General features: G+C 51.0%; 1 protein-coding gene across 1 annotated transcript; it reads left to right on the top strand.

The window, feature by feature from the left end:
* The first annotated feature begins 5,678 nt into the window (after positions 1-5,678).
* Positions 5,679-18,473, top strand: LOC100023944 (fatty-acid amide hydrolase 1-like). Its single transcript, XM_056815194.1, has 16 exons — positions 5,679-5,776; positions 6,424-6,630; positions 7,546-7,659; positions 8,143-8,289; positions 8,431-8,564; positions 8,753-8,959; positions 9,339-9,379; positions 10,004-10,128; positions 10,425-10,550; positions 11,715-11,812; positions 12,773-12,872; positions 13,169-13,209; positions 14,804-14,843; positions 16,097-16,205; positions 17,377-17,522; positions 18,112-18,473. The coding sequence occupies exons 1-16, from the start codon at positions 5,774-5,776 to the stop codon at positions 18,280-18,282; spliced, it is 1,809 nt and encodes a 602-aa protein (XP_056671172.1). The 5' UTR covers positions 5,679-5,773; the 3' UTR covers positions 18,283-18,473.
* The last annotated feature ends 724 nt before the right edge of the window (positions 18,474-19,197 follow it).

The raw sequence follows: 19,197 nt of genomic DNA, 5'->3' as shown, positions 1-19,197 counted from the left end.
AACTGAGAGGGAGTCCAGGGTTTAGTAGAGTGCCTGACACACAGTAGGTGCTTACTAAATGCATTCGAGGTACTAGTTCTCTGTCTCTGTCTCTCTCTGTCTCTGTCTGTCTCTGTCTGTCTCTGTCTCTATCTCTGCCTCTGTCTCTCTCTCTCTGTCTCTCTCTCTCTGTCTCTGTCTCTCTCTGTCTGTCTCTCTGCCTCTGTCTCTCTGTCTCTGTCTCTCTCTTTCTCTGTCTCTGTCTCTCTTTCTCTGTCTCTCTCTCTGTCTCTGTCTCTCTCTGTCTCTATCTCTGCCTCTGTCTCTCTGTCTCTGTCTCTGTCTGTCTCTGTCTCTGTCTCTCTCTCTCTGTCTCTGTCTCTCTGTCTCTGTCTCTGTCTCTCTCTCTCTGTCTCTATCTCTGCCTCTGTCTCTCTCTCTCTGTCTCTCTCTCTGTCTCTGTCTCTCTGCCTCTGTCTCTGTCTCTGTCTCTGTCTCTCTGTGTGTGTAGGGGAATTGGTAAAGGCTTCATATAGAATATAATGTTTGAACAGTGTCTTAAAGAAAGAACGAGGCAGCGGGAAGGAAGGAAGGAAGAAAGGAAGGAAGGAAGGAGTACCCAAAATGGACGAAGAACAGTGAGAATGCAGGATGATGAGAATATTTGAGAGGTCATCAGCTGGATTGAATTGTTCAGCGAGGCTAGCAAGATAGGTTAGACTAGGTCATTAAGAGTTTCAAAAGAGAAATGAGGGATTTTTAAACATTTGATTCTAGAGATAACAGGTAGCTCCTGACATTTTAAGACTTCGGAGTGATGTTTACATCTGGGCTTGAGAAAAGTCACAATGGCAGATATGGGGAGGATAGATGGAAGTGGGGCAGACTTGAGGCAGGGACCAATTAGGAAGCTGTTGCAGTAACCTAGGTGAGAGGTAATGAGGACCTCAACTAACATGGGGGCCGTGTCAATAGAAACAAAGAATGAGAGAAGGGTTTGTCAGGGTTGAAATGGAAAGATTTGGTGACTAGCCTGGATGTGTGGGGTGAGGAAAGAAGACCAGGATGATGCTGAGATGACTGGCAGAGGAGACTGGAAGAGCTTTTGACAGAAACTGGGAAACTGGGAAGAAGGTAGGGCTTTTTGGGGGAAAATAATAGGTCGTGTTCTGGATATGGTGAATTTGAGATGTCTGTGGGCGTCATGAAACGTTTAGGAGGCAGTTGATGACACAGGATTGAAGGTTGGGAGAACTGAGGGCTGTATTTATAGATCTGGAAGTCATTGGCCTGAATGATAGTCAAATCCAGGGCATTGATGAGGTTACCAGGAGAAAGCAGGAAGAGGACTGAGTAGAGCATCTTGGGAACACCTACAGTCAGGGTAATGATTAATTAGAGGCATGATAAGCCAGCAAAGGGGGTTGAGAAGGAAAGAGCTCTGGGCTTAGGGGCTGGAAGATCTGAATTTGAATCCCAATTCTGACACTTTCTGCCTCGATCTTTTTTTTTTAATTTTTTTTAAATTATTTTTTATTATTTAATATTTCTGCCTCGATCTTAATCCTTGCTTTCTCTACAGCACAGGGCAGTTAGTAATGGGCATGTCATTGTTCTTGGCAGGTCTTGTGTCTGTCACTTTCTTCTATCCCAGAGGAGAATCTTCTCCTCCCCCCTAATGCAGTAGTATGGGGTTTGGATGGTGAGGAAGAAGGGGCAGAGGAACTTGTCCTGGCCTTGAGGGTTCCCAGCTGGCATCAACCCTAATGCTTCTCCTTGCCCAAGTTTGTTTTCAATCTCAGCATCCTTGAATGAAGAACCACAGGGAGCTTTTAAACATCCTTTGGTTTGTTTTACAACTGGAAAAACTGAGGCCCAAGAAGCTTAGCTGTCTTGTATTCTGGACCAGAGCTAGAACACCCCTAAGATGGGGCATACCAATATGGCAACATGGCTCTCAAGTAGACTGTGCAATGCCTCAACAAAATAGTGTGCACACGTTAGTAGAATGTAGGCATCTGGATAGCCAATGGGTAGAGGATGGGACTGTGAGCCAGGAAGACCCTAGTTCCAGTCTTGTCTCAGATACTCACTATGACCTTCAGACTTAACCTCTGTCAGTCTCAATTTCCTCATCTGTAAACAAAATGAAGATAATTCATAAGGTTTATCAACAACTTCCAAGATTGTTGTCAGAATCAAATGATGGGCTTTGCATGTGCTTTGTGCTTTGCAAACCTGAGTGCTCGGTAACTACTAATTATGATGGGGTGATGATGTAAACTTCCTGAGGGCTGAGATTGTTTCCTTTGTCATAGGGTTTGGCACAAGGTGGGACTCAATACATGCTGGCTTGCTGAATAAGTGAATATTACCTTTCCGGGTCCTTGGAGGTTGTGTGAAAAAAATAATGAATCAGCATTTTGTTTGGATGGAAACCTTACGATCCCCGATAGCTCAGGTTTCCTATCCTGTTATTCTTTTCAACTTAACTCCCGACACGCCTTCATATTCCCAAACTTGTTATTCAGCTGAATCTGTGACTCACCAGAGTGATCTAGGCTATTTTTAATTTTTTTGCCATTTAAAATTTTTGCTCTATTTTATTCCAGTAACACATTTACACATAAGTTTTCCAAGGTAACATGATTCATGTTGTCTCCCTCCCCTTTTCCCTCCCTCTTCATGGTTTGACCTATTCTCTCTATTTAAAAAAAAATCTTTTAAAATCTTAGAATCAATACAAAGTATCAGTTCCAAGGCAGAAGAATGGTGAGGGTTAGGTAATTGGGGAAGTGACTTGCCCAGGGTCACAGCTAGGAAGTGTCTGAGGCCAGTTGATACTCTCCTAATTGCTGCATCTGATGGTCTTTTTTCACTTTCTCTAGGTTAGTGTTGCCAAAGTATTGGCACATGTGCCGAGCTGGCATCGGGAAGCTGCTCATTCCCCCTCATCCCAGTGTCCAAGGACATTTTTGGATGCCCCACCCCTCTGTCCAGCCTCCCAAAACAAGCACTTCCTCCCTCTGCAATAATGTGGGGGGCTCACAGGCAGCTTGAAGTTGCAGTTTGGGCACATGAACTCAAAAACCTTCACCAACACTACTCGAGATCCTTAGAACCCTACCGTCCCTGGTTCTCTTCCAACCTTTCTGACCTCAGTCTTTGCTGGTTCCCCATCCACACCATGGGGTCTCCTATGGCTCTGTCCTGGGCTCTCTCTTCTCTTTTCCCTCTGTGCTCTCTCCTATGATCGCCTCCTCCATTCCTGTGGGTTCAATGATCATCTCCACACAGATAATGCTTAAACCTCTCTCCTAACCTCCATTGTCAGATCACCTTTTGGCTGTGTTGATGGACGTCCCACAGACATCTTAAACGCAACATGTCCCAAACTGATCTCATTGTCTTTCTCCTGCAAACCCTTCTGCCCTCCTAACTTCCCTATGACTGTGAGATTACCGACATCCTCCCAGGCTCCCAGGCTCCCATCCTGGCCATCTCCCTCTCACTTCCCATCCCCCATATTCTTACTATTGCCTGGTCTCATTTCTACCTTCACAACATCTCTCCTCAGACACCAACACCCCCAGGTCAGTCCCTCCTCACCTCACACCTGGATTACTGCCTGCCACAAGTCTTCCTGCTCTAGTGCATCCTCCACTCAGTTTACCCAAATGATTTTTCTAAAACTCAGGTCTAACATGCCACCTTCCTTCTCCATAAACTTGTCTCCCTATTACATCCAGGGTAAAATGTAAAATTCTGTTTGATGTTCAAAGCCCTTCCCACCCTATCCCTCTCTTACATTACCTTTTATTTCCCTTTGAGCATACTGGCCTTCTTGAAGCTCTTTGACCACCACACTTCAAGTCTTCTCTCCAAGCCTTTACAATGTCCAGCCACTTCATTCTTGGAAGGTCCTCCCTTCTCTCCTCTCTGTCACATAATTCCTACCTTTCTTAAGTCTACTCAGTCCTAGCCTCTGCCTTTCCTTGTTTGCTTTCCTGCTTCCTACCCTCCCTCCACAGTGAGTGTCTCTCTATCCCTCTGAGATTACCTTCCATCTACTCTATCTATAGTTAGAATGTACCTGGTTATTTACATGGGTTCCCCATGAGACTGTGAACTCCATGAGGGCATGCATGGACTGTCTTTGCTTTTCTTTGAATCACCAGACTTTTGCAGTGCTCAGCACAAAGTAAGCTTCTTGACTTACTGATCAGCACACTTGTCCTAGTTTGGGAAACATTTTCACCAATGGAGCTTCCCAATAGTCAATCAATCCACAAATTTTTATGGGTTCATTCTCTGTGCTGTTCTGTGCTTTGTGTTTTATCTCCTGTTGTACAGAAGGCTCCAAGAGGGCCAGACCCCTGCCTATCAGAACTTGGTTACATTCAGTGCCTAATGCACATTAGGCATTTAATCTCTGTTCATTGAATGGATATTGAGATGATTAGAGAATTCAGCTATTAAAACTTGAGAATGAATCAGTACTAGCAGTTAGGGAAAGCAAGTATTGATATAGGAAAGAAGAAAGAGAAGAGAAAGCTTCCCGTAGGATAAATTTGGAGAATTCCTGGTCAAAGGAAGCAAATCCAGATAGGAAATGGCCATGGTTCTCTCCAAGGTCTAGCCTGTCTTTGTGACTTCCCATGTCTGGGTCTCTGTTTTCTCACTGCCTGAATAATCTTTTTAATTTGCTTTAAGGCCCAGCACTAAGAGTCATGGACATCTAAAAAGAAAAAAAAAATCAATTGGGTCCCCCATCAGACCTCTTGAGAACTGAAACAATGTCCTCTCCAGTATTTGTGTGGCATCCCAGTATTTGTGGGTCGGGGTGGTTCTGCCCTCCACATGTTCTATAATATTCCTGAACAAGAAAAGGCAGGAAAGCAGCCTTCTTGGTAGAAGGAAAGAAAGGGATGGCAAGCTGGAAAGGTCTATTATTTAGGGCGGGCCCAAGGATTTGGGACTTTGTTCTCTTGGCACCAGGGAGCCCTTCTAGAAGAAGGGGGCCATGATAGGCTTGCCTATGTCTCAAGAAGGTTGCTTTGAGAGTAGTTAGGGGGTCTCTGACCTTGGTGCTAGAGCCTAAGGCACGGTGAGAGGTGAGGTTTTGGGACAGGATGTCCCGTGCCCAGGGAATGGGGAGAAGGTAGCTTTTGCCCAAGGGCTTGTGTGGCCTGAGCAGACAAGGTCTGTCATCTCCTGGGGTGTGGGGTGAGGCTACGTTGGACCCCCTAAATGTGTCAGCCTGGCATTACTGTGCCCTGGCAGAAAGAGGGAAGGCAGAAGGTAGGGGGTGGCCCTGGAAGTATTTCCACAGCCCCGGAGAAGAGAGGAAAGCCGTGACCCGGGATGGCGCACTGGGCAAGGAGACCCTAGATTTGTCTGTAAATTGACGTTTGGACTGGCTGGCCCAGAACCCCCAAAGCTCCTTTTCTTCACAGCTTCCGGGCAGAGGGCAGCTCCCTGGGGCTAGGCCCGGGCCCTCACTAATGCCAGACATTTGCTTTGGCGAAGATGACCAGGGTCCCGGCACCCCCAGAGTGCCAGGGTCCCAGATGGCCAGACGGGGCACCAGCCCATCACGTGGGGCAGAGCCGGGCAGGGTGTGGCCAGGTGTGGCAGGAACTGGGAGGCGCCTCATGCCCCTGGGCTGGCGCCTGGGAAACCCTTCAGGCTGGGGGGCAGCAGCAGCTTCGGGAGCGTCTGGAGGAGCGGAGGCTGCGGCACGTGCGGACCGGAGCCACAGTCCTGGCGGCCTTCAGGGACCTCGGGGGGCACGATGGTGAGGGGGTGCCCGGGGGCGGGGCTTGAGTACGCCTGAGTTTGGTTAAAGGGAGTAAGGGGAGGGGAAAAGGAGTGTGAACGTGAGTGTGGGGGAGGGGAGAAAGTATGAAGGCAAGAGTGAGGAGGGAGAGGGAGTGTGGGGGAGGAGAAAATGAGTTTGAAGGAGAGGGGGAGGAAGAGTGGGAGTGTTAGTGTAGGGGAGGGGAGTGTAAAGGTGTGGGGGGAGGGAAGAGTGAGTATGAAGGGGAGGGCGTGAGGGGGAGGGGAGTCGGGGAAGTGTGAGGGTGTGGGGAAGGGGGAGTGTCAACCGGGAATCTGCACGTGGCTCGAGCTTGAGTGCGCATGCGTGCACGTGTGCCGGGGCAGGTGTTCTCTCCAGGCCTGAGCGCCAACTGGGTTCTCTCTGTCGCCACCGCGCGCCTGTTGTCCGGGCAACCCTGGCCGCCGCCGGGAGGCCCGGGGGCCGGGGCGGGGCTAGTCCGGGGACAGGGAGGGACGGGGGCGAGCCCAGGGGCGGGGCGGGTTCTCTGCTTAACCAGGCGTTCTTTTCCCTCCCGCTCGCCCCCCACCCTCTGTGCTCCTGCTGTTCTTCGGTGCCTGTCCGTCTGTCTATTCGTAATTCCTTCCGTCTCCTGGCCCCGGCAGAGGGTGCTTATGGCCCTGGAGCTGCTGCGTTGTGGGGCCGTGCTGGCGGCGCCCGCAGGGGCAGCCCTGGCGTGCTGCCTGGTGGCGGCAGCCGTGGCGCTGCGCTGCTGGGCCGCGCGGGGCCTCCGGCGGGCGCTAAACAAGACCAGCCGCCAGCAAGAGGTAGTGGAGAACTTGGGTCAAGCGGTGCGGGCTTTGCGCCGGCTGGTGAGTGAGCCCCCGCCTCTCCCCCTTCCGTTCTGCCCCCTCCCTTGATCTTGACCTCGGTCCGGGAGTGAGCACCTAAGTGAGCGCAGCTAGTCCACTTCCCATGGCCCACGCCTCCGACCTTTGTCCTCCACCAGCTAGGGCAGGGACCAGCACTAGTACAGCCCTGGGGCAGATGGGGGTCTGAGAAAAGGGCGAAGATGACCCCAGAGCTGGAGAGGGGCAAAGAGCTCTCTCTTCCAGCTCAGTTGCATGGATTAGTCTACTCTGCTTGGCCCCAGGATGGCTGATCGCACAAGTTTGTAGGGGCAGCGAGGGTGAACTCTTCACAGTGTATAACTAGTGGAGCTGTGCCTCAGAGGCATGATCTGCTGTTAGAGGTGGTGAGCCCTCCACCACCTGAAGTATCCAAGTGAGATGCTCATCTCTCTGGGTTGGTACAGAGGGAAAATCTCAACGGAAGCAGGGTGTTTAGATGACTTTGCATCACCCAGTTAGGGAGTGTTAGAGCCAGTATTCCACCCCAATTCCTCTGCCTCTTTTTGAGAAATGGCATGGAATGGAGTAGATGGAGTTACAGCCTTGAGTATTTTCCTCATTGGACTCTGATCTCTAAGGTCTGTTGACTCAGTTCTGAAACTGTGATTCAACTTATTATCAGAAGCATGCAGAGTGCCCATTCTTCTCTTTGCCAGGGCAACCTCAAGGGCTCTACTCAGGCCCTGCTTAGACATTTTGCTCTCAAACCTTCCTTGGGGTCCCTCCTCCAGGGAGGCAGATGCATACCCTTGCTTGCCCTCAGGGAGGTCATGATGTAGATTCCATCTGGGTGCAGGGAACCAGAATCTGCCAGGTTGTAAGGGAGGGCTTCCCTCAGGGCTGGCCTAAGCCAGAATCCTCTCTCGGTGCCCTCAGAACCAAGAGGTAGACGTGGAGACTGTCCTAGCCCTGCCTCTGGTCCAGCTGGCCCAGAAACTCAAGAACAAGGAGCTCTCCCCAGAAGCCGTCCTCTACAGCTATTTGGGCAAGGTAAGGGGCTGATTGCCCAGAGGACAGGTGGCAGCCAGTCAGGCTGACCCATGGACCTCTGCACCATGGGGGTGGAGCATCCCAGAGTCTACAAACATGCTGGTGAAGCCCCAGATCAGATCACACCTGTAGTGCCCACAATGAGGTTCTAACAGGGAGGACAGATGGAGGTCTGGATGTATGATTTATTTGTGTGGCTGTAAACCAAGCATGGGTGCCTGAATGTATTAGGTGAGAAATGTACATCAAGTGCTCATGGATAGAACTGCTTCTTCCCCAGCCAGAGAGAGCTCCCTGAGGGCATCCAGAGCAAGCCCTGGGACTTTGGGACTCTGGACTCCCTTCTGGAGCCTCAGTTTTCCCATATGCACTATGATTGACTAGACTTAATGGTTTCTGAGGTTCCTTCTTGCTCTGAAGTTCTGGGTTTTAAGGGCAGTGCCAGAGGGGCAGGGACTGACTGGGTACCCCTGCCCTGGCCAGGCCTGGGAAGTAACCAAGGAGACCAACTGCATCACCAACTATCTGGGCGACTGCAAAGCCCAGCTCCAAGAAGTGGCCCAGCGCCACGGGGAGGGCGGCCTGCTCTATGGGGTCCCCATCAGCATCAAGGAGTGCTTCCTCTACAAGGTATGTGTCTCCTCCCAACCCCCACTCCTTTTGGTTAAATGGAGGGTATCTTCCCTGGTTCAAGCCCAGTGGATGGGAGTATACTCTGTAATGGACATTGGACTGGATGGCAGTGACTCCTATGCCTCTCTCTGCCCTTAGGGCCAAGCTTCTACCCTGGGCCTGCGCCGCAATATGGATTTCCTGGCCACAGAGGATTCCGTGGTAGTGCGGGTGCTGAAGAAGCAGGGGGCTATCCCTTTTGCGCACACCAATGTACCCCAGTCCATGTTCAGGTCAGTGGGCTGGGGTGTGGGCAGGGGGTTGAGAGCCAGGCTAGGAGGAGGTCAGTGGTGGGGAGGGCCATGGGGATGAAGAGGGAAGTAGAGGGAGAACCAATGGGTTTGGTGACCTGTGGGAGGTGCAGGGAGGAAGCTTGGGCAGTATTCTCTTTGGAGTCTCAGCCGTGATCTTCTTCCCATAGCTACGACTGCAGCAACCCCATATTTGGTCGTACCCTGAACCCCCTGAATACTTCCAAGAGCCCTGGTGGGTCTTCAGGTGGGGAGGGTGCTCTCATAGCGGGCGGAGGTTCCATTTTGGGCTTGGGCACCGACATTGGGGGCAGTATCCGATTCCCTGCGGCGTTCTGTGGCATCTGTGGCCTCAAGCCTACCTCAAACAGGATCAGGTATTGGGGTAATCTGGAAAGGAGGAGTGGGAGTGGGGTGTGCCCATTGAGGCTTCTCAAGGGGGTAGCTCTTTGGCTCCCTCAGCTATGAAATGAGGGGTTTGGGTCCCATGCTCCTGGGGTTCCTTTCAGTGGCATGACAGTGGCTCTTCTCTGGCTCCCCTTTCCCCATATCATTCTGTTTTCTCCCTCTTTCTCCCCGCCTTTTCTCTTCCCCTCCCTTCTTCTTGAGGTTGAATCTGTAGCTGCTTTGCTGGGAGGGGAGCTTGTAAGCTGGGTCCCTCCCCCCTCTTTGTAAGAGGTTCCTCAAAGGGACCCCTAAGTTCAGAAGTAGCTGGGATGCCATGCAACTAACATTGTTCTTTGTTTTACCTTCTAGCAAGCGTGGCCTGAAGAACTCTGTCAATGGACAGCTGGCATGTGAGGCATGCAGGGGGGAGGGGTCCTTTTTGGGGAGAAGAGTAAAGCCTAATGAGGAGTTCTGGGGCATTGAGGGGTTGGGGTGCTGGGGCTGGGCCAGAGTGCTACTACTACAGACAGAATCTGCTCACCTCTTGCTCCTCCCTGCTTCCTGTTTGGGGCCTCTTGGTTGAGCAAGTGGTCCAGGACCACTAGCTGAGCCCAGGGGATGGAGCCCAGCTTCAGGGGCATTGAGGTGCCCAGGACCTCAGTTTTCCCCATCTGTGGACTCGGATCAGAGGGTGGAAAGGGGAATAGGAGCTCTCATTGCTTATCCTGCTTTAGCTTGAGAGGCATATTTGGGGAAGAAGGGAAGGACCTAGCATGAGTGGGCAGATCCCCAAGTGTTTATTAAATGCCTGCTGCCCACAGAGCCCTGTACCAAACACTGGTGATGCAAAGACAAAAAGGGACAGGCCTCTAATTTGTGAGAGCTCCTTTGTCTTCCTCCACTCCCCATACCAGACCCAGTCTGCCCCATAGATCATGGGGCCAGGCTGGGAATGAGGTGGCTGAGTAAGGTAGTCTAGCCCATCCAGGAGTGGTCCCCCCAGGGCCAGATGACCCAAAGTCTTTTCTCCCCAGTCACCACGTCTGTGGGACCCATGGCCAGGGATGTAGACAGCCTTGCTTTGTGCTTACGGGCATTGCTATGTGATTACATGTTCTGTCTGGACTCCACCGTGCCCCCTGTCCCCTTCAGGGAGGAGGTGAGTAAGGGCCTGGCCAGGGCCACTAGTGGAATGTGAGTAGGGAGTGGGTTGCTGGAGAGGGATGGGATGAGGGCAGGGAGTTGGGGAGGGCTCCCTCAGGCCAGAGAAGAAAACAGCAGTTCCTAAATGAGATGCTCTGAGGTCTCTTTCCCCTCTGGGCTCTGAAGTGTCACAACAGGGAAATATTGGGGTCTGGGTGTTTGTCAAATGTGAGATTTCTATAGAGCCTTGGGAAGGAGATGGGAGGGTTTGGGGTGGGGTGGGGCATGGGAGCCTCCTACTCCTCCTTCCAGATCTATGCCAGCAAGAAGCCTTTGCGGATTGGTTACTATGAGTCTGACATGTTTACCATGCCCAGCCCCTCCATGAAGCGGGCAGTACTGGAGATGAAGGTGCTACTAGAGGCTGCTGGACACACAGTATGTTGCCCTCATTGACTTGACCCTTGAGTGCTAGTCCATTGCAGACCCATCTTCTTTTGGGCTTTGAGGTTTATAAGGCATGAAGTAGGAAGTATGGGAGGAAGAGTATTGAGATCATCACCCCCATTTTCCAGAGGAAGGCACAGTGCCTGCTAGAGGTGAAGGTTGCTGCTGAAAGTCCCACATCTTGGTGGAAAGTCATGCTTGCTGTTGTGCCCTAACTACTCTCAGAATTCTCCCAGTACTATCCTGGGGCCCCAAATATGAATACCTGACCCCTCTCTAGCTCTTGGATGTCATTCCCTTCTAGGAGACAGGGTGAGGTGGTAGAAGGAAGAAATTCATTCTCTGAAACCGGAGGATAGTCACTCTTGCATTTCTGGGGGTGATGGAGCTGATTCTTGGGCTTCCTGGTCTGGAATTTGCCAGTAGAGTCTCTAGCCTCCCCACTCAGTCCCTCAGGAGAAGAAGGTTCTGCCCTTGGAAGGCTGATCTGGTCATTCAGAAGGGAAGGCTGCTGACTGTTGGTGGCCCCTGGAAATGTGCTGGGCCCTGAGCAAGTCCCCTCAGGCTCAACTGAGTTATATTTATAAAGCCCAGTGGCTGGCACACAGTAGGCGATTAATAAATGCTTGTTCCCTTTCCTTTTTCCCTTCCTCATTTTTCTTCCCTATAAAATGAGCGATTGAAGTCATTGATTTCTTTTAATTTTATTTTTTGAGGTATCTGTTTCTAAGGGCTTTAATGAACTGTTATTTTTTTTATCTCTCTATTTTTGAAAAGATCCTTCCTCCTTAACTTTTCCTTGTTACCAAAGATTTTTTAAAAAACAGCAACTTATGAGTGTGAGTGAATTGGTCCATACTCATAGTCCCCCACTTCTGTAATGATGGGGGGCGGGGGGAGGAGGAGGTACATTTTCTTAAGATTTTACCATAGTCAGACTTAGTAGAACTATGGCTTCCCGGGAGCTCTGCAAAGAGTGCCTGGCCTGCTTTCACTTATGACTCAGGGGATAGCAGGGATCTTGGTGCAGGAATCAGGGAAAGTCTAGGCAGGGACAGGTAGGGCCTGGGCATTGACTGGCAGTGAAGGGGCCTTGGTTGGTACTGTTGGCTCAGTGACCACTTGCTTTGAGTAACCCTTCCCTATGTTCTTCAGCTTGTTCCATTCACACCTCCCAACGTCCCCCGTGTTGTGCAGACACTGATTGCCTGTGGGCTCTTCTCAGATGGAGGCCAGGCCCTTCTAGAGAACTTGTGAGTATCAGCTTGGGCCTGCTCCTCTTCTGCCCCGGGACTGGACTCCACTCTGGAAGATGGAGGATAAGCCTGGGAGTGGAGAGGGCCTGTGACTTCTGGGTCACATGGCAAAGTCATTATCAGAGTTGAACCCAGGTCTTAGGCTCCCCTAAAAAGCTCAACTTAATGGACCAACTGGGGAACGGGGCTGGTGCTAAAGGAACAGGCTCCAAGGGGATTCTGGAGGCCATATTTCCTGATGGAGAGACCCCTGAGCTTTAGAGTCTTGACTTGGCTGACGGGCTGTGTGACCAAAGGCACTCTTGGACCTGGGTTTCTCTTCCTCCTGAGGGAGGGTCTTAGCATCATCTGAGTTTGAATCTTGCTTCTGATGCTTTATAGACTCTGTGGCTTCAGTTATTACTACCACCACCACCCCTTCCCACCACCACCACCCTCAGTCCTTGTCACAACAGTTCAGACAGAACACTACCCAGTTCCCATTATTTTCTTACCACAACTTGGCCAGGTAGGTGCTGTTATAACACCCATTTTACATATGGGGATATTGAGGACCAGGGGTAAGCTATAAAAAAAACTTATTCTACTTGTCATCCCTTCCCCCCAGGGCTGTTGTGAGACTCCTTTGAGATTCCTGACCAGTTTTAAAGTACTCCAGACATTACAGCTCCCTCCCCCACTTTGTCTAGTCAACAGATGGAGCACAAAGGCCCTGTGTGCCCAGCCCAGTCCCTGGTACAGGGTTATGTCCCTGTCTCCCCAAGGGGCTGAGGGGGCAGCATGGCCCCAGGTTTTGGAAGATCTCTAGTCCAATCCACCTAAGAGGACTGACTCCAGGGGTGCTGCTGCTCCTACCTTGTCATCTATCACCTGTATTCTATAAGAAATGATGTTCCTGGCCTAGGGAGGCAGAACCCTGACTCATTGCCCTACTCTGTCAATCCTCCACTCCTTCAGCAAAGGGGACTCTGTAGATCCATGCCTGGGGGACCTGACTATCATCCTCAAAATGCCCAATTGGTTCAAAAGACTGATAGCTTTCTTCCTCCGGCCTCTGGTGAGCTGGGGTGGGGATGGGGGGAGGGGGGACTCATTATCCTCTTCTAGTGGGCTGCATGAGGAAGCTTAGCCTTTCCCCAGCCTCCTGTTTCAACACAGTTCTGTTCCTGTTTTTTTTTTTATTGAGCCCCTATTGTGTTCTGGGCATTGGACCAGTGTGTGGGAGGAGCCCTTGCAGCTATCCTCACTGGGCTCATAGGCTGGTATGGGGAGGGTGTCAAGAAGAGTGGGAAGGACTTTTCTCTGCCCTCCTATCTTGGGACCTACAAGCAACGAGTGTTTTTCTCTCTGCAGTTCCCAAGACTAGCTGTCTTCCTCCACAGCCTGAAGTCCCGGTAAGGAGGCTGCTCAGCTTCATCCTCACCTATATTCAGGCAGATCTTTACTGTTCATTAAGGCTCCAGAAGGGCAGTGAGCTTCTTGTCACTGCAGATACTCAGGCAAGAGCTGGATGGCCACTTATCTAGAAAGTCCAAGAAAGTTCTTTCAGGTTTTGGTGGTTCAGTGCTCCTTAGAATTTATGGTTGATTCGTAGAGATATACCATAATAGGAGATCAAGGGTGGTTTCTTTTCCTTAAAGAGATTAGGAAAAGCCTTGAAGTTTGCCCTCAACTCTCCTGGCCCTAGGCTGAGCTTTTATACATTCTGGGTATGCCTTAGATGGGGTTCCCATCCCAGTATGACTCCTTTTAGGATTGGGCCACTGGAATTCTGAGACTATGACAAATTGGAAAGTGACCAGAGGGTATATAGCTTCTAGAACCTCCTAGAGAGAAATGACCCCTCCCTCTGCCCTGCCCTGCTCCATCCCCCATGGAGGCAGCAGACAAGGGTGGACACTGTGGCCTCTTGAGGTCCCTACCACCCTTTACAGGGGATGATGACTCTGCCTTAGTTCTCCATTGGTCTCAGCCGGCCTGCCTAGGCTCTGCTGGGCTTTGGCTGCCCCCTGGTGGCTTAAGCCAGTTAAGGCAGGCTGGGAAATTTCCAGACGGGCCTTTGTCTTGGTTGTTAGGTATGCCTCCTACCCTCTTATGCTTACAAATCTTAAAGAGAGGTCTACCAAACTGAGAAGCTCTTGTGGGGACCCTCTTGGACAGGGAGCATGGCTATGGAGGTTTGCAATGGTCATTGCCAACCCCAAAGACTTCAGTTGATTGAGGTGGGGAGAGGGCATAATTTCAAGGTAGATCTTGGGATAGGAGCCTCTCTGAGGTTCCTAGGGACTCTCTAGGGCCAGGAAGATGGAAAAGCCCAATTCTCTAGCTTCCTTTCTGTTACCCAAGGTAATTGGGCCAGCTTGGCCCAAGAAGAGCCAGCTCTTCAGGCTTTGGGAGCTGAGGTCTACTTTGGTCCTGGCTCTGCTCCTGAGTCAGTCCTTGTCAGCTGATTCTTTTCTATTCCTCATTTGCTCATTTGTCCCTGGGAATAGAGACTTGTGTCCTGACCCCCAAGGACGGGGCAGAATGAGCTCTCCATTGGGATGAAGAGAATAGGGGTCAAACCCTTCAAACTCCTCAGGGTCTACATTTGCAAAATGCCAGTGAGGAATATGACTTCTGGAAGGGCAGAGTCACAGAATTTCATAGAAAGGAGTTCAGAGAGTTCATGCCTCAGAGGAATCCCACCCTAATATACTCCCCAGTTGTAATGATGGAGAGCCCATTTCCTCCAGGGACAGTCTGTTCCACTGTGGAATGGCTCTTGCTGTTTGGAAGACCCAAACCTGCCTCACTCTATCCTTCCCCCCCTTGTTCCTGGTCTGACTCTTCTGTGGCCAAATCTTTAATGCTTCATCCCTGGAAGCCTTTCAAGGGTCCATAGACCTCAGTGGGATGAGGCCCACTTGAATCTAACTCACTCTTGCTAGATGAGGCACTAGGCTTGGGGAGAGGGAGCAGTAGTTGGTTTTCTTCTCTTTCTCCCAGGTCAGCTGGGGAGCTTTGGGACATACAGCACAAGATTGAGGTGAGTGAGGGCCAAAGTGCTCCAACATTGTCTGGTTCAAGGTGACTCAGTTCTCAGGATGGTTCAAAAACTTCAATCTGGGCCTTACCAGAGCCATCCACAGCAGGGTCAGGCAGGCTCTCTGGCTAGGGAGACCCAAGTCCCAAGGTTCCATCCCAACTTGGAACTGACTTGGAAAACATTTTGTATTAAGACTTGAGGAGGGCAGCTGGGTGGCTCAGTGGATGGAGAGCCAGGCCCAGAGACTTGAGGTCCTAGGTTCAAATTTGACCTCAGACACTTCCCCGTTGTGTGACTGTAGGCAAGTCACTTAACCCCCATTGCCTAGCCCTTGCCATTCTTCTGCCTTGGAACCAATACACAGTAATGATTCTAAGATGGAAAATAAGAAGGAAAAAAAAGACTAAAGGAGATGACAGAAATTGAACAAGACTAGTGAGTCCTCCTGGCTTGGCTTGACTTGAGGTCTCTCTTTCTACCTCCCTCTCTTGACAAGCTCAGTGGAGAAGCCCAGGCTGTCATAGCAAGCAGTGGACTGACTGTCTTCCCCTGCTGCTAGTCTTGCCTTTGTCCCCAGGACCCTCCCCATCTTCCTCAGCTTCAGAGGAATCTGAACCCTCTCTGACCCTCCCACTTTCTTCATCTAACAGCTAAGCCCTGGGGGAAGACCAGCTGTGAGAGAAACAGACATCTCAGACCTTGTTTACCTTCTGGGAGCTTCTAGTGTGATTTAGGAATCAGGATATGCCCACCTTGATGAGATCTGGGGTGAGGCTGATGGGTTTCATGTGGCCTGGAGCACCCAGGAGGCTTTTTGAAGGAGGCCTATGAGGGAGGTGGGGGCAGGCTTTGAAGATAGGAGTCCAGGTAGGAGACAGCATCAGGCTCTTATACGTTCCTTCCAGTTTGGTCCAAATCTACCCATTCCTTGCTTCTGACTCATTTATGTCTGTCCTCACACCATTGCCCTCACTCCTAGCCTTCTGGCTGCCTCTAGGCAGATTCCTTATCCCCCAACCCCCCCATTTCCAAGAGAACACTGGGTGCCTGGAGGAGTCATTTGGCTGCTGCTCTGCCTCTTCAATGACCATAAGTCATGGGACCTTGGCCAAGTTTGTTCTCTCTGGGTCTCAGTTTATTAAAAATAAATACGTGTAATACTAACTTATACAGGGTTGTGAAAATGCTTTGGAAACCTGAAAGCCCCCCTGATTTGCCTGCTCTCCCTACCCAATCCTTATTTTTCTCCCTAGGAGTACCGTTATAGTGTCATATCCCAGTGGAAGAGACAGCACTTGGATGTGGTCCTGGCACCCATGCTGAGCCCTGCCCTGGCCATCAACTACCCAGGCAAAACCTCAGGTGAAGTGTCCAGGGCCTGATCTAGCCCATGCACATGTGGGCTACACTTATCTGGGCTTCCCTCTGGGTGCTCTGATCCAGGCCTGCACCCTTGCTGGAGGGTTGCAACTGTTCAGGTTCTGAGCTTGACTTCAGATTGGGCAGGAGCCTGGGGACCAGCCAGACTTGGAGAGGCCCAACCTTCCTCTCTCTCTGCTCCCCAAGATCCTCTGGTCAGCATGGGCCATAGGGTCAGACCCATAAGCCCAAGGATCTGGAGCTGTGATTCTTAGAGGGGCCCCGGGGGCCAGGAGGTCTGAGTTACTGTCATCATAATACTTTGTTGTTCAGTCTTATCTGACTTTTCATAATCCCAGGGACCATGCCAATACTGTCCATGGGGTTTTCTTGGCCATTTCTTTCTCCAGTAGATTAAGGCAAACGGAGCTTAATTGACTTGCTCTAGAATCACACAGCTAGTGTAAGTGTCTGAGGCTGGATTTTAATTCAGATCTTCCTGACTCTAGGCCTAGCCCTGTCTCTACTGAGCCACCTAGTTGCCTCATATTTCTAAAATGGTAAATCGTGATAGCTATAACCCCTATCAGCAAAAGGTTTGGGGTTGGACAGAGTCCTCAGTAATTTTTAAGAGTAAAGGGATCTAGGGGCAGCTGGGTAGCTCAGTGGATTGAGAGCTAGGCCTAGAGATGGGAGGTCCTAGGTTCAAATCTGGCCTCAGACACTTCCCCGCTGTGTGACCCTGGGCAAGTCACTTGACCCCCATTGCCTAGCCCTTACCACTCTTCTGCCTTGGAGCCAATACACAGTATTGACTCCAAGATGGAAGGTAAGGGTTAAAAAAAAAAAGAGTAAAGGGATCCTGAGACTCAGAAGTTTGAGAATTGCTGATGTAAAGCTTGGGCAGTCAGGTCTGGGTGAAGTCGAGGAGAAAGTGGGAGCTCAGAGAGAAGGGGTTGGCCCAGGTCACACAGCTGGTGTGATTTCCTCTGGACTAGGAGCGGGGAAGAGAGACTTGCTGGTTCTTCTTCCTTCCTCCAGAGCTCAATTCAGGGTCAGAGAATCCATCTCCAATTCTTAGACTTTGGTCTTTGTTCTCTGCCCATCTACACCAAGCTTTCTCTAAGAAGGTGTAGAGGGTCCCCTGGCAGACCATGCTTCTTGGCTGTTTCAGGGTCTGTCAGTTATACTGTACTCTATAATTGCCTGGATTTCCCGGCTGGTGTGGTCCCCGTCTCCACAGTCACCTTGGAGGATGAGCTAGCGTTGGAGCAGTATCAGGGCTACTTTGGGGACATTTGGGACCAGATGTTGCAGAAGGTGAGTTTCCTTGGGTCTTGGGGTTCTAGTTTCAGGCCCTCCCTCTCCTCCAGCTCAGCCAGCTCTGAGCCTTCTCTCCAATGGCTTGGCTTGCCTCAGTTTGACTCGTTGCTGCTGGAATGGCCCTTGCTTGAATCTCAGATTGGTCTTGAGCTATGGGGAGGAGCCAGGCCTGGCCCTTTCCAGTTCTAAAGTGAGGCATCTTTGGCCAAGGGTTGTAGGGCGAGTTGGGGGCACAGCCAGAAGCCTGATCAGACCCTCCTAAGTAGTTCATCTTTCCAAGGCACTCTGATACCTCTCCTCCCTTCAGTCCTTTCCCTAGGAGCAGAAGGGTGGTCTGATGGCTTGTGTGGACCTGGGCAGCTCCCCTGGGCTCTCCAGGCTTCCATTTGTCCCTTGGAGCTCCAAATCTAAGGGTGGAGGCTGGGGCTTTTGAGGGCAGCCCATCCTGACCCTGGGCCTGGTTTGGGACCAGACTTGGAGAGGGCTTTGCCATGTGGGTGGGTCTTGTGAACTAGAGATAGAACTGGGGGTGGTAGGGAACCTCTTCTCTGGAACACCAGGTAGTACCACCTTTCTTAACTCACAGGGCCTGAAGAACAGCGTGGGGATGCCTGTGTCTGTCCAGTGTGTGGCCTTGCCATGGCAGGATGAGCTTTGCCTCCGGTTCATGCGTGAAGTGGAGAGGGTGAGCCAGAAGGCCAAGACGTTGAACACGAAGCCTTTTGGTGTCTCTGAGGGTCAAGCAGCCCCAAGTTGAGCCCACCCCACCAAGTTTTGCAGCAGTCCTCAGCCTTCAGTCTTCAGCTCCAGCCCAGTTCTCAGGGACAAGCCCCATTTCCCTTGCCTTTCTCCCTCCCCTAGTCCCCTATGAATTATAGACCAGAAATGGCCCCTGGTGGACTGGAAGATTCTGTGCCTCACTTTCACAATAATAATTCCAGGGAACAAGCTGAGAGTCCTTGTCATCATTAAGTCAATGCTGATGGTGGATGAGGGTGGGGAAGGAGCCCGCATGATGGAGCATTGGGTAGTGCCTGCAAGAAGCTTGGGCTGAGGGGGCAGCTGGGTAGCTCAGTGGATTGAGAGCCAGGCCTAGAAATGGGATATCCTGGGTTCAAATCTAGCCTCAGACACTTCCTAGCTGGGTGACTCTGGGCAAGTCACTTGACCCCCATTGCCTAGCCCTTACCACTCTTCTGCCTTGGAGCCAATACACAGTACTGATTCCAAGACAAGGTAAGGGTTTAAAAAAAAAAAAACTTGGGCTGGAAAAGGAGGGACTACAAGGCCTGGAGAACCCAGAGGGAAGTCGCCTGGCCTTCAGCTAAGGAATCAAGTAGCACTGAAGTGCCCAAGGTGTGCCTGGCATGACCCCAGACCCGAGAGACACCACACCAGTAAAGGAAACCATCCTTTCCCTTTTAGAGCTTCTGTTCTATCAGGGGAGATGCCTTGTGCCTATAAAAATGCACCCAGAATAAATAGGAAGTAAATACAAGGGAGGGGGCACCTGGAAAGAAGTCATGGACAAGGTGGAGCCTGAAGGAAGTGATGGATTCCAGGAGGAAGGGCATTCTAGGCATCCAGGTTGTTAAAGATGGGAAACCAGTCTGGATGAATGGGTGGTAGGGGAATCTGATGAGGTTGGAAAGCTAAAGAGGGCTCAGGTTGT

The sequence above is a fragment of the Monodelphis domestica genome, chromosome 2 (genome assembly GCF_027887165.1).
Source record: "Monodelphis domestica isolate mMonDom1 chromosome 2, mMonDom1.pri, whole genome shotgun sequence".
Taxonomy (NCBI): Eukaryota; Metazoa; Chordata; class Mammalia; order Didelphimorphia; family Didelphidae; genus Monodelphis; species Monodelphis domestica.
The sequence above is the reverse complement of the archived record's forward strand: the minus strand, read 5'-3'. Positions and strand labels throughout refer to the sequence as shown.

Bases quoted from the DNA above. Each gene is read 5' to 3' on its own strand.
- LOC100023944 (XM_056815194.1), top strand. The intron at 8,290-8,430 runs GTATGTGTCTCC...CTCTGCCCTTAG, and splicing joins AGGAGTGCTTCCTCTACAAG to GGCCAAGCTTCTACCCTGGG. The intron at 17,523-18,111 runs GTGAGTTTCCTT...CTTAACTCACAG, and splicing joins GGGACCAGATGTTGCAGAAG to GGCCTGAAGAACAGCGTGGG.